The sequence below is a fragment of the Puma concolor genome, chromosome B4 (genome assembly GCF_028749965.1).
Source record: "Puma concolor isolate L17-30 chromosome B4, mPumCon1.1.hap2, whole genome shotgun sequence".
Lineage (NCBI taxonomy): Eukaryota > Metazoa > Chordata > Mammalia > Carnivora > Felidae > Puma > Puma concolor.
The window spans coordinates 126,266,012-126,278,395 of NC_141673.1; the positions used below are offsets into that span (position 1 = coordinate 126,266,012).

General features: G+C 41.1%; 1 protein-coding gene across 9 annotated transcripts in view; it reads right to left on the bottom strand.

Annotated features, from left to right (window-relative positions):
* The window catches only part of CACNB2 (calcium voltage-gated channel auxiliary subunit beta 2), a 393,564-nt gene that overhangs the window by 192,394 nt on the left and 188,786 nt on the right, over positions 1-12,384 (bottom strand). The window contains exon 1 of one of the 9 annotated variants that reach the window (XM_086714814.1): positions 8,225-8,851. The exons of the other annotated variants lie outside the window; for them this stretch is intronic. Coding sequence (XP_086570940.1) covers positions 8,225-8,275 — 51 coding nt within the window. The 5' untranslated portion in view covers positions 8,276-8,851. Of the gene's footprint in view, positions 1-8,224; positions 8,852-12,384 lie in introns of those variants that run through there. 9 annotated transcript variants of the gene reach the window in all.

Here is a 12,384-nt window from a genome sequence, read left to right on the forward strand (position 1 = left end):
TTTTGGGACAGAGAGAGACAGAGCATGAACGGGGGAGGGGCAGAGAGAGAGGGAGACACAGAACCGGAAACAGGCTCCAGGCTCTGAGCCATCAGCCCAGAGCCTGACGCGGGGCTCGAACTCACGGACCGCGAGATCGTGACCTGGCTGAAGTTGGACGCTTAACCGACTGCGCCACCCAGGCGCCCCTCATCACCCCTTATAAAAAGAGAGATGTTATACTGATTAGGCTTATTTGATACGTTAAATCATCAAATAAGAGGTGATAGGAAGCACTCTCAAATAAAAAGTGATGCTGGGGCGCCAGGGTGGCTCAGTCAAAAGTCCAACTCTTGATATCGGCTCAGGTCATGATCTCGCAGTTCATGAGATTGAGCCCTGCATCAGCTCTAGGATGACAGCATGGAGACTGCCTGGGATTCTCTCTCTCCCTCTCTCTCTGCCCCTCCCCTGCTTTCATGTGCTCTCTCTCTCTCTCTCTCTCTCTCTCTCTCTCTCTCTCTCTCTGTCTCAAAATAAATAAACGTTAAAAACAAGGGGGCACCTGGGTGGCTCAGGTCATGATCTCACGGTTCGGGAGTTCGAGCCCCGCATCAGGCTCCGTGCTGACAGCTCGGAGCCTGGAGCCTGCTTCGGATTCTGTGTCTCCATCTCTCTCTGCCCCTTCCCGACTTGTGCTCGTCTCTCTGTCTCTCTCAAAAATAAATAAACATTGAAAAAAGTTAAAAAAATAAGAAGTGATGCTAAACTTCCTTTACAATATATGTATATATGGAAATTATTAATATAAGTGTTCCAGAAATTATATGAAATTCCTAAAACTCTGATGTGTCCTGGTATAATGCCATCAGTCACAATTCTAGTTATTATTTTAAAATGCATATTATAGAAACAACCAAATTCCCTTGTCAACTGCATTATAATGAATTCTCATCAGATCTTTAACCATGGCCATTTTTAACTCTTTTGTCATTTACAGAAGCTATTGCTTTACTCTGATGCTTTTGCAAATATGTTTTATCTTCAGAGACTTTCATGGAACGGACTCTGACCAGTACTCTAGAATACAGCTTTCTATTAACTTTAAGATCATATCACTGACCTGGGTAAAAATTTCCAGAACTAATGGAAAAACTGGATTCAAGCAGAACAAGAATTAATTACATGGGGCTGAACAAACCGATGAGCATGATTACAATTTTCATGACTTTTTGTTTAAAACACTGCTGGTTCTTTAATGTTTTATTTCTCCAGATTTAAGGAAAACCTTTTCTTTCTACCCCCTCCTTCATCTTCCTATGACCTACAGCAATTTGGTAAAGCGTTCCCATGAACAAAGAGAAAACAGTTACTGTTTACCTACCTGATTTCCCCAGAATTTGAAAACTCTTAGTGATTATTTTTATTTTTGTGGCAATATAGTTATTTGCATAAGTTTAATAAGAATCTTTTCTCCTTGTAAGAGGACACAACTGGAATATTACCAAGGCCTTGACTAGAATGCCATATTTAAAAACAACGTGCATATGGGGCGCCTGGGTGGCGCAGTTGGTTGAGCGTCCGACTTCAGCCAGGTCACGATCTCGCGGTCCGTGAGTTCGAGCCCCGCGTCGGGCTCTGGGCTGACGGCTCAGAGCCTGGAGCCTGTTTCCGATTCTGTGTCTCCCTCTCTCTCTGCCCCTCCCCCGTTCATGCTCTGTCTCTCTCTGTCCCAAAAAGAAATAAACGTTGAAAAAAAAAAATTAAAAAAAAAAAAATAAAAACAACGTGCATAAAATCAGGTATGACCAGACGGCTTTAAGAAACTAAAAGCTATTGACTGTATGCAGCCAATAATGGCTGCTGGAACAAGAGCTTGGTACCTTGCTTACGGGTTCCAGACAGCCTTACCAAGTGAATTAGGAAGGCCACTTTCTGGCAGGCTCAGGAACCTGTGGATATTTGGGGAACCTCAAGAAGGGAGGAATTAACCCAAATTTATAGGTATTATAGGCAAAGTCAGATGGCAGACTTGATGGTAAGTCCTTGGTTTGGGTTCCTAGCCTCAAGAGGTCTTTTAAGAGTTCAATCTAAAATTCCTTGTAAAAACTTTCAGCAAAGCAAACTTTGAAAAGTCTGTACGGTCAACTGCTATTTTTACAGCACTTATACAAATAACCAAGCCAAGTTTAATGGGACTAGACTTATTTTGCAAACGAATTAGTCTTACTTTGATTGTTTCTGAGAGAAATAGGGTAACTATACAGAGAAAAAATTTGTGTCAATGGAAAACTGTAATAAACCCTTCTGGATATCAGATTCCAGTCCCGTTACTTGTTTCTGAGGTTATGTTTTCTACCTGTAAACTAACCAGATCCTGAATTCTTCTTGTTTTCTCCACTGTCTGGCTATAACGTTCCAAAATAACCGATTTCCAATTTTCCAAAATGTCCAATTTTCTCCCACACTTCTGACTTGGAATCATTGTTCTTTTTCCAAAGCCATGCAAACTATAACTGGACAACTTGATGTAAACTTCAGAGACATGACCACAACAGCTCATGTCCGGAAAATCTTCATGCCTGCTGTTGTGGCCACTCAGGCCACTCAAAGACACTCAAACTGAAACCAGGAAATCTGTCAGATTGCTACTCCCTGTCCTTATTCTATCTGAAAATGCTTTGAGTCCAATCTAGGAATCTTGACCAACGACCCACAGAACTCTGACTGGGTTTATAATGAGCTCTAATCATTAACCCTTCATTTTATTTTGTTTCCACAGAAATGCCTCTTACTGAAGACTCAACTGTGAAACCATCAACAAAATGAAACGCCACCTACTGAACAGAGAGATATTGGCAAATGATATATCTGAGAAGGGGTTCATAACCAAAATATTTTTAAAAAACCATATAGGGGCGCCTGGGTGGCTCAGTCGGTAAAGCGTCCAACTTCGGCTCAGGTCATGATCTCACGGTCCGTGAGTTCGAGCCCCGCGTCGGGCTCTGTGCTGACAGCTCAGAGCCTGGAGCCTGTTTCAGATTCTGTGTCTCCCTCTCTCTGACCCTCCCCTGTTCATGCTCTGTCTCTCTCTGTCTCAAAAATAAATAAACATTAAAAAAAAAAACCAAAAAAACCATATAGCTCACCACCAAAAACACCCAAACAATCTGATTTAAAAATGGGCAGAGGATAGGGCACCTGGGTGGCTCAGTTGGTAAGGCGTCTGACCTCGGCTCAGATCATGATCTCACCGTTCATGGGTTCAAGCCCCGCATCCGGCTCTGTGCTGACAGTTCAGAGCCTGGAGCCTGCTTTGGATTCTGTGTCTCCCTCTCTCTGCCCCTCCCCCATTCACACTCTGTCTCTCTCTCTCTCTCAAAAATAAATAAACATAAAAATAAAAATAAAAATAAAAATGGGCAGAGGACCTGAATACGTATTTTTCCTAAGCAGACATACAAATAGTCAATGGACACACGGAAAGAGGCTCAACATCACTATCATCAGGTAAAAATGCAAATTAAAATCACGATGAGGTATCACCTCCACCTGTCAGTATGGCTAGTAGTAAAAAGACAAGAAATAACAAGTGTTGGTGAGGACGTGGACAAAAGAAGACCCTCATGCACTGTTGGTGGGAATGTAAACTGGTGTAGCCACTATGGAGAACAGTATGGAGGTACCTCAAAAAATTACAAGTAGAAATGCCATACAATCCTGCAATTTTACTTCTCAGTATGATTTAGTCAAAGAAAATGAAAATACTAATTTAAAAAGATATATCCCCTGTGTTCACGGCAATATTATTTACAATAGCCAAGATCTGGAAATCATCTAGGCGTCCATCAATAGATGAATGAATAAAGACATGGTATATATGTGTGTGTGTGTGTGTGTGTGTGTGTACACACACATACATATGAACACACTCATTTAAAAAAGCCGTAATAAATGAAATCTTGCTGTTAGCAACAAGACGGATGGACCCAGAGGGTATTATGCAGTGTGAAATAAGTCAGACAGAAAAAGACAAATACCACGTGCTTTCACTCGTGTGTGGAATCTGGAAAACAAAACACACACACAAACAAAACCAGAAACAGATTCATGGATACGGAGAACAAACTGGTGGTTGCTAAAGGAGAGAGGGGTAGGGCAATGGTCAAAATAGGTGGTATAACACCAGTTCGTATACCAAATGGTATAACTTCCCGCTATAAAAAAAATAAAGCATGGGGATGTCATGTACAACATAGGGAACAGGGTCAGTTATATCATAACAACTTTGTACGGTGACAGACAGTAACCAGACCTATTGTGGCAAGCATTTCATAGTGTGCATAGACGTCAAATCACCAGGTTGTATACCTGAAACTAAATAATATTGTATGTCATCTATACTTCGATTAAAATTTAACTGACTTATTTTCAAGGCTAAGAGACTAATTCAATAAAATACTGGAACGATCTACCAACTCAACTTCTGAATTGTGAAACCTCTTGGAGATTTCAAAGGCAGGCCTGGAGAGCAGAATATGCCACTCCAAGATATGCCATTTGGGCCTATTTATTATTTTGAATTGAAGTTACTCAAGAAACAGCGGGTACACGAAGGGTACTCCGACCCTCCTTTGTCCCCCTGAGGGCAGAAAATAAATCTCCTATTTGAAGGCACCTTCTCCGTGCCAGGAGAGGAGAAAGCATCCTTACCACCAAAGACAGGGAATTCAAGGCCAAAAATGCTGTGTGAACAAACCTTGTAATTTCTTCACTAATTTGCTACTTCAAGCCCAAACCCCTGTTCTGTCAATTCTTCACAAGTTTATTGTTTCTTTTTCTAAAAGGCATAAAAGCTGCCTGCTTTGGTCATTTACATGAGCCTCAGATTTTTATGGGTTCCCGTAGGCACAAAATTAAATTTGTTTTTTTTTTTCCTGTTCATCTGTTTCAAGTCAATTTCATGATGAGACCAGCCAAAGAACCCAGAAGGGAAGAAAGAGAAAGTCTCCTTCCCCTCAGAATGCCCAGGCACACGTCAACTTCTTGTTTTTCTCCTCTTAAACGGCTCTAGCAATGCACAGGTAAAAGACAAGGAAAGAATAATAATTCAAAAATTCCTAGACTTCTTAGAATACTTAACCTACATCATCTTTTCTGCTCTTTCAGGCTCAGTGCCACCCAGGAGCTCTGGTGCTTTTGCATTTGGGAGGTGAGGGCCACGTAGAGAATCTCCTGAAGCTAGAAAATGTGAATGGGTACAAAGACTCAAATATGCGCATTTAGTTTGTGGAGAGTTGCCACTTGCCCTCTTGAAGCCCTCTGATCCCAGGGCCAGATATCCAATTAGCAGTCCCACGTCACAGGACTGTTATTTATTTTAATCTCTTTCCTCCCAATATGCAAATAAAAACCTGCTCACAAGTTTCCCTGGCCTCTCCTACGGAGAGGTTTGCGATCTCAGAGCTAAGTTCTTGCATTTTTAGACACTGCAGAAAATGGACACAGGCATGTGCGTCCCCTTAGTAACTAGAGGTACTGTGCTAAGCAGTCTATGTGCTCTGTGATTTTTAAGAAAATTTCTCACAAATACCCGAAATGCAGGTATAATTTTTCTTAATTTTACAATTACCTAAGTTTGCCAATCACACAGTTATGAAGGGAACAGCCTTGTATTTAAAGTCAAGCCTGACTGGAGCCGAACACTTGCTCTCAACCACATTCAGAAAAAAAGTGAAATTGTGGGTAACATGGTAACTCAAGAGAAAACCCTGCACAAGTCCGAGAGATCGTTTTGGTTTGAAGGAAGGGAGGAAAGGACATAGAGGGAGTGCACACAATTTCAGTCATTAAGAATATTCAAGTTTGGGGCACCTGGGTGGCTCAGGTGAGCATCTGACTCTCGATTTTGGCTCAGGTCATGATTCCAGGGTTGTGGGATGGAGCCTCACGTTGGGCTCCATGCTGAGTGTGGAGCCTGCTTAAGATTCTCTCTCTCTTTCCCTCTGCCCCTCCCCCATGAGTGTGCATGTGTGTGTGTGCGTGTGTGTGTGTGTGCATGCATGCGCATGTGTGCTAAAAAATTTAAAAAAAAGAATATTCAAGTTTAAGAAACTTAACAATACAACAATACCAGAATTCATATACAGACAACAAACATACTAGTCAGATTCACGTTTTTTTTTTTTTGCCTTCGGCAGTGAAAAAGTAACTACCTATACCAAACTTTAGGAATTTATTAATTTCATTTTAATCTAAGATAAGAATTAACTGTATGGTTTATAAATGTGTTTTTGTACATTTGGGATTTGCAGTGACTTTAAAAAAGTACAGTGATATAAAAACTGAAATCCATACTTGATTAGAACAAAAAATAAGGACCATACAGCTTATTCAGCATCCTAGAAAGTTATTCCATAACACATTTACATACACACATAAATGTATCCGTATACATATGTGTATATAAAGGATCCCAACCATTTATGTTATTGTCCCAATTGAAAGAATAGTTTCTGTCATTATTGGGGAATTTTGAGAATGATTGGATGAAGGGGTTAAATGGAAAGAGAATGGTCTTTATAAGGACTTATTTTAAACTTTAACCATTAAGGCAAAAGTCCGCATATTTAGCAGCCTATTCAAACACCGGTATTAGTTAAAACGAGAAGCGATTAGGTCACAGGAAACAAAAATCTAGGACCTGGGGAGACGAAGTAACCTAAAAGGATTGAAAAACGTCCCTGTGCAGAGTCCCCGTAGTCCTTCAAGACAGAACTGAAATTAACTGCATGACAAATCATTCAACTATTTTCAACTCATCTAGACTGACATCCCAATTAAACCACCGTGACGTTTTGGTGCCCAATTTCACTGCTGAAAATATTCAAAGTGACCACTGGCATGTATTTGGCAATTTGGGGTACTTAGCCACTCGGGTGGCAGATGATACATTTTCCTAATTCGTCAGGCAATGCCTCTGCAGAAACGACCTGAACAGCTATTTTGTGTGTGATAAGATTCTTAGAAAGCAGGCAAGTGTATGGGGATGATGATTCCAGATGTCCCTCAGGACAAACAGGTACTGACTAATTTCTAAATCAAATGCCAGTGGCATCTGAAAAGCTCAGAAACGTGTGTGTGTGACGTATCTACTGCTCAGAAATCCTTGAAAACCAGTGTGCATATCGGCAGCTATGTCAGAGGCAAAAGAAGTACAACTGTGGCACACGAAACTGAATGGGGCAAAGACAAGTGTGCGCCTAGAAAATTTTAGACGCGACCCAATAAAAGAGCATTAAAATCACATAGATTAAGCAACGCATGTCACAGCTTCCTGACCGTGCTAATACTTTTGTCCCCAGAGCTCCTGGAAGGAACCAGTAATTACCACACACAGGTGTGTGTTAGCAAGCATTTTCTTTCTTCATTAGACGAATTTAGGGTAGCCTGGAACTGGAAACAAAACAGATACTTTGGAAACAATTTCTAGGCAAGCTGGATTTCACTGATTTCAAAGTGACGTGTTTGTGTCCTGTTAACACAGATATGTGTAAGCTTATGGTTTTTGTTTTCACAGGCTATCGTTTACAGTTGGGTTCTAGAACGATGATTACTTTCTTGACGTGTTCCCTCAAAGGGCTCCAATAACAATGCGCTCTCTTCTTTAAAAGTTCCACTCCAAATCTAAAGACCCGGCCTCTGTGTGGCAAAGCTCTCTGCTTAAGGATTTTTAAACGCCAGGCTCGCGGGTCTGCATTTCATTAAATTCACAAATTTTTGAAGCGGCAAACAGCAAGGAAATCTGAAACGGCAGCCGTGCAGGAAGCTACATCATCTTGATTTACGCAGAAAGGCCTCAGGAGCTACACATGTAGCTCAGTGGCTGGGCTGTCAGTGTCATCTGCCATGCAACAAGTGACTGTCTACAGCTGGAAAAAGCATTTTCATCTTCCAGTTTCTCCCAGTCCGCCCCCCCACCCAACCCAAGCTGCTAAACTGTTCTCAATTAGATACACTTTAAAACCAGAGTTCCGGTTTTACTTGCTTAAACCACCTGAACACTTACATAATCACACTGCGAATGACATTTCTGGCAAGATAAGAAAAACTCCTAAGAAGTGAAGCGACTAACGCCTAACGTGATGTGATGTGATGTAGCTTGAGCTCATTAGCAACAAAAGACATTCCCGTTTGCTCAAAACCACACCGTGCATCTGGCCTGCCTCCCTGCCCGCATGCTTACCCCGGGAATGATGTGCTTAGTCTGAGGCGACATGAGGCGTCGGTCAAGCATGCCAGCCCAGTTCCGAGTGGGCCCGGCTCTCCAGAGAGCAAGAATGTGCTTCACCGGGGCAAGAACTCAGGAAAAAAGCTCAAGGCAGCCAAGTCTTGCTTTGCTGACCAGCATATCCACTGCTTTCCTTTTCCCTGCTGGCTGGAGGTGTGCGGCCTTGGCCAGCCAGTGTGACTTTCTCAAGTTCTTCAGATTAGAACAGTTCTCTCTGTTCTGGAACCACTTAGGCACCGCAGACAAGCTCATCAAAGTCAATTAACCAACGCCAGTGGGAGGGTCCTTTTCTACTTCCAGTTACGTCAGCTGGCTTGCGAGAGCAAAGCCTGCAAACTTGTGAAAGCAAAGCAGCATTTCATCAATGTCAAATGCATGCCCACGGGCGGCACTAGGATACTTTCTTTGCTATAGAACAACAGATTGCACAACTGGACGGGGCTGTTGGCATTCAAGACAACTACTAGACTGAAAAATGTTTGGACCAAAAGTGAGAACATTCTTTTACTCACATCCAGTGAAGAAATATTTCCTCTTTCGCATACAAGAAAAGTGAGATCTTTCTTTTGTGGTCACCTTTCACATTCCCCATGTACAAGAGAATTACAATTTTTTTTTTTTCCACACAGCCAAATCTCACTGGGATAAATTTAATTTTATTTAAATTGAAAACGCCTTTCATCAAAAGACAAGTTTAAAGAATGGAACGATAACCACAACACCCTAAGACCATGTCGGCAAAGCACGTAACAAAGGATTGCCATCCAGAGGAGAGAAAGAACTCCTCAAAGCCAATAAATGGAAGACCCACAATATAAAAGAAAAAGGAAAAGAAAAATCAATAAATAAACCACAGAAGAGAAAATCCTAGTGGCCAACACACATGAAAAAATGCTTGACTTCACTACGAGTCAAGAATACAAATGAAAATCACAATGCACCATTTCACACCCATTGGAGTAGAAACATTTAAGATATCTGAAACACACCAGGTCTTCTCGAGGGATCAAGCAGGGCATACATGGGCAAACTACGGCCTGAGGGCCAAATCCAGCCAGCTACCCATTTCGCATAACCTGCAAGCTAAGAATACGTTTTGCATTTTAAAATCAGCATGGAGCCTGATGTGGGGCTTGAACTCACAAACTATGAGATCATCACCTGAGAAGAAGTCAGACGCTCAACCAACTGAGCCACCTAGGTGCCCCTATATTCTACTTTTTTTTTTTAATTAAAAAAAAAAATGTTTGTTTATTTTTTAGAGAGAGATAGAGCACGAGTGGGGGAGGGGCAGAGACAGAGGGAGACACAGAATCTGAAGCAAGCTCCAGGCTCTGAGCTATCAGCGCAGAGCCCAATGTGGGCTCAGACTCACGGAGTGTGAGATCATGACCTGAGCCGAAGTTGGACGCTCAACCGACTGAGCCACTCAGGTGCCCCTTTTTTAATTTAATTTGATTTGATTTGATTTTTTTTTAATGAGGTTGTACCTCCACTATTGGCCATTCTGTTATTTTCTATGTATTTTTTGTAAGTCTGAAAAATTCCTAAGTGCATTATTTATTCATAATAAAGAAATAATTTTATAATTAGAAAAAACAGCAAAAAGGATGGTACAAAAAGGCCAAATCATTATACAGACATTAAAATATTTATAGGACACTTTCATTATATAACAAAAAAATATGATATATGAGAATAAGCAAAAGAAAAAAAGTAGCCTACCAATTTTTTTTTCATAATAATGACTCCACTGTTAAAAATATTTAGAGAAAAACTTGTAAGGAACATGAATTCTATTTATAGTGGTTGCATCTGGGTAGTGGTTTGAGGGTAGATTTTTTTCCTCTCCTAAAAAATTTAGTATTTTCAAACTTTTTACAATGGACTTATATTATTTTTTGACCCCCCCAAAAGTTTTAGGTGTCTAACAGGCAATCAAGGATTATCTAATTTTCTAGAAATTAGAAATTAGAAAATTAACAGAAATTAGAAAATTAACTAGAATTAACTAGAAAATTAATTAGAAAATTAACTAGAATTAACTAGAAATTAGAAAAACAAAGGGAAATTAGAAACCTGTGTTTAACGCACTATTTACTTGGATTAGAATATTTTATATATTTGTGAGGGTAGCTATTAACTTTTAGAAAGCTATTAAAAATGCCAATGAATTTGACCAGCAGAAACAAATTTGTCTAGTAAAAATGCTAATGATTTCCATTTTGTAGAAAAGATAACTCTCAAAATGACTGTTTTATTGCCCTGTAGAGAGGTAACCAGTTCTGCATCTAATTTAACAATCTTAGCCCCCATCTTCCGTTCAGCGACTGTAAATACTTAGGTTGCTTCCATAGTCTTTTACACTGGTTTTACCATCCTGTCAGTCTCCATGATGAATTTAAAAACCTGTGACACATATTCATCATACATTTATTTCAGGTAAATGTTCTGAAAAGTTTGAAGAAGTACACTTGGACGTGAGTTTTCAATTTAAAATGCTCCGGACCATGACATGTTTGACTGTTAGCCTCCCAAGTCTAGCCCATATTAATACATAATGCCACTAAAAGATACTTACAATGGAAAGATGCCAATCACTGATGTTGGTTTCAGGTAAGCAAAAAACAACTGGGGGTTGAAAGAAAGCAAGGGCACTCGGGTGGTGATTTTCTGGCTCTTCGTACATTTGGCAAGTTTTCAAGTTAAGTGTTTACCATTTAGGGAATGTCTAAAATACAGAGTATAGAATGAAACGTTAAAAATAATATTTTCTGTCTTTCCTGGGTATAAAATAATTTCCCTGGACAACACATTTTCCTTGTTAAGTATTAGAAAATAAAAATCCCAGAACAAAACAAAACAGATAGCAACACTTGTCCTTGCCATCCCTCAGGTTCCTAATCTATGAAAAGGGGAGAGGACTTCACAAGAGAACTGTCAGGACTACACAAAACACCTAGTACCCATCTGGCAGATCAGAGATGCGAGATAAATGTGAGTTTTCTTTCCTATATCTGGGTGGTTCTCAGCTGGGGATGATTTGGCCCCGAGGGGACATTTAGCAATGTCTGGGGACATTTTTTATTGCCACGCTGGGACGGGTGGGTGGTTTGCTGGCATCCAGCGGGTAGAAGCCAAGGACGCTACCACACATCCTATATTGCACAGGCCAGTCCCCCGCAACAAAGAATCTTCCAGCCAACAGGTCAATAGTGCTGAGGCTGAGAAAGCCGAAGGCGCCCTTTGTATATACTTTAAAGTATAACCTCAGATGACTGACTAAAATTCAAACCTTACCTAGATCTCTTTCAGGTTGCCTCAAAGTGGGAGAGAGGATTGGAGAGGCAAAGGACAAGGACCAGAGAAGTTGACCACTGTGAATTGGGAACCCGGCCAAGTGCCTGGTTATTCTGTGATTTTCTACAGGAGAAGCCCACAGAGACCACTGGCTAGCTCAGTGTCAGATTTCAGAGGAAAAGACTGGAGGTTTCTGCTGTTGCCGCAGGCATTCACAGCACCAATCTTTTGCCTCAGCTGGTTTCCAGTTCCCTTCCTCCACACCCCAAGCTGCCCCTGAGCTGTCTTTGCTAAACTGTTAAAAAGGCTTAATGAAATTGACATCAGGCCCAGAGAACTCCTGGAGTGCTATTTTCATAACTCAAGAAGCATGCTCACCAATCTGCCAAGAGGAGGGTTCTCTTTACTGCTACATGCGTGCGCAGAATTGCTATTATCCGTCTGCAGAAACAGAAGGCCGGAAGGACAGCTTCCGTAGTACTGGATCCTCGAGCGGAGGCAACTTTCCCATTTGTTGTTTTCAACTTTAAAACACCAGCAAGACTTTTTTTGGATGGGGAGGTGGTGGCCAAAGCAGAAGTAGGTTATGTTGCCAGGAGACAAAAAAAAAAAAAAAAAAAGGCGAGATTTGGGAATCAACGTATTTCGAGTGGCCACTCCAGACTTCAAAGGCCAGACTGTTTATCTAACTGGCAAGGGTTGTGAAAAAACTCCCTTGACCACACCCCAGTTGAGAGCTCCCGCCATCAGTAGTGTCGTCTTTGATTACAAAAGGCCATGATATGTGTACAAATACGGATAATTATGGCGTGCAT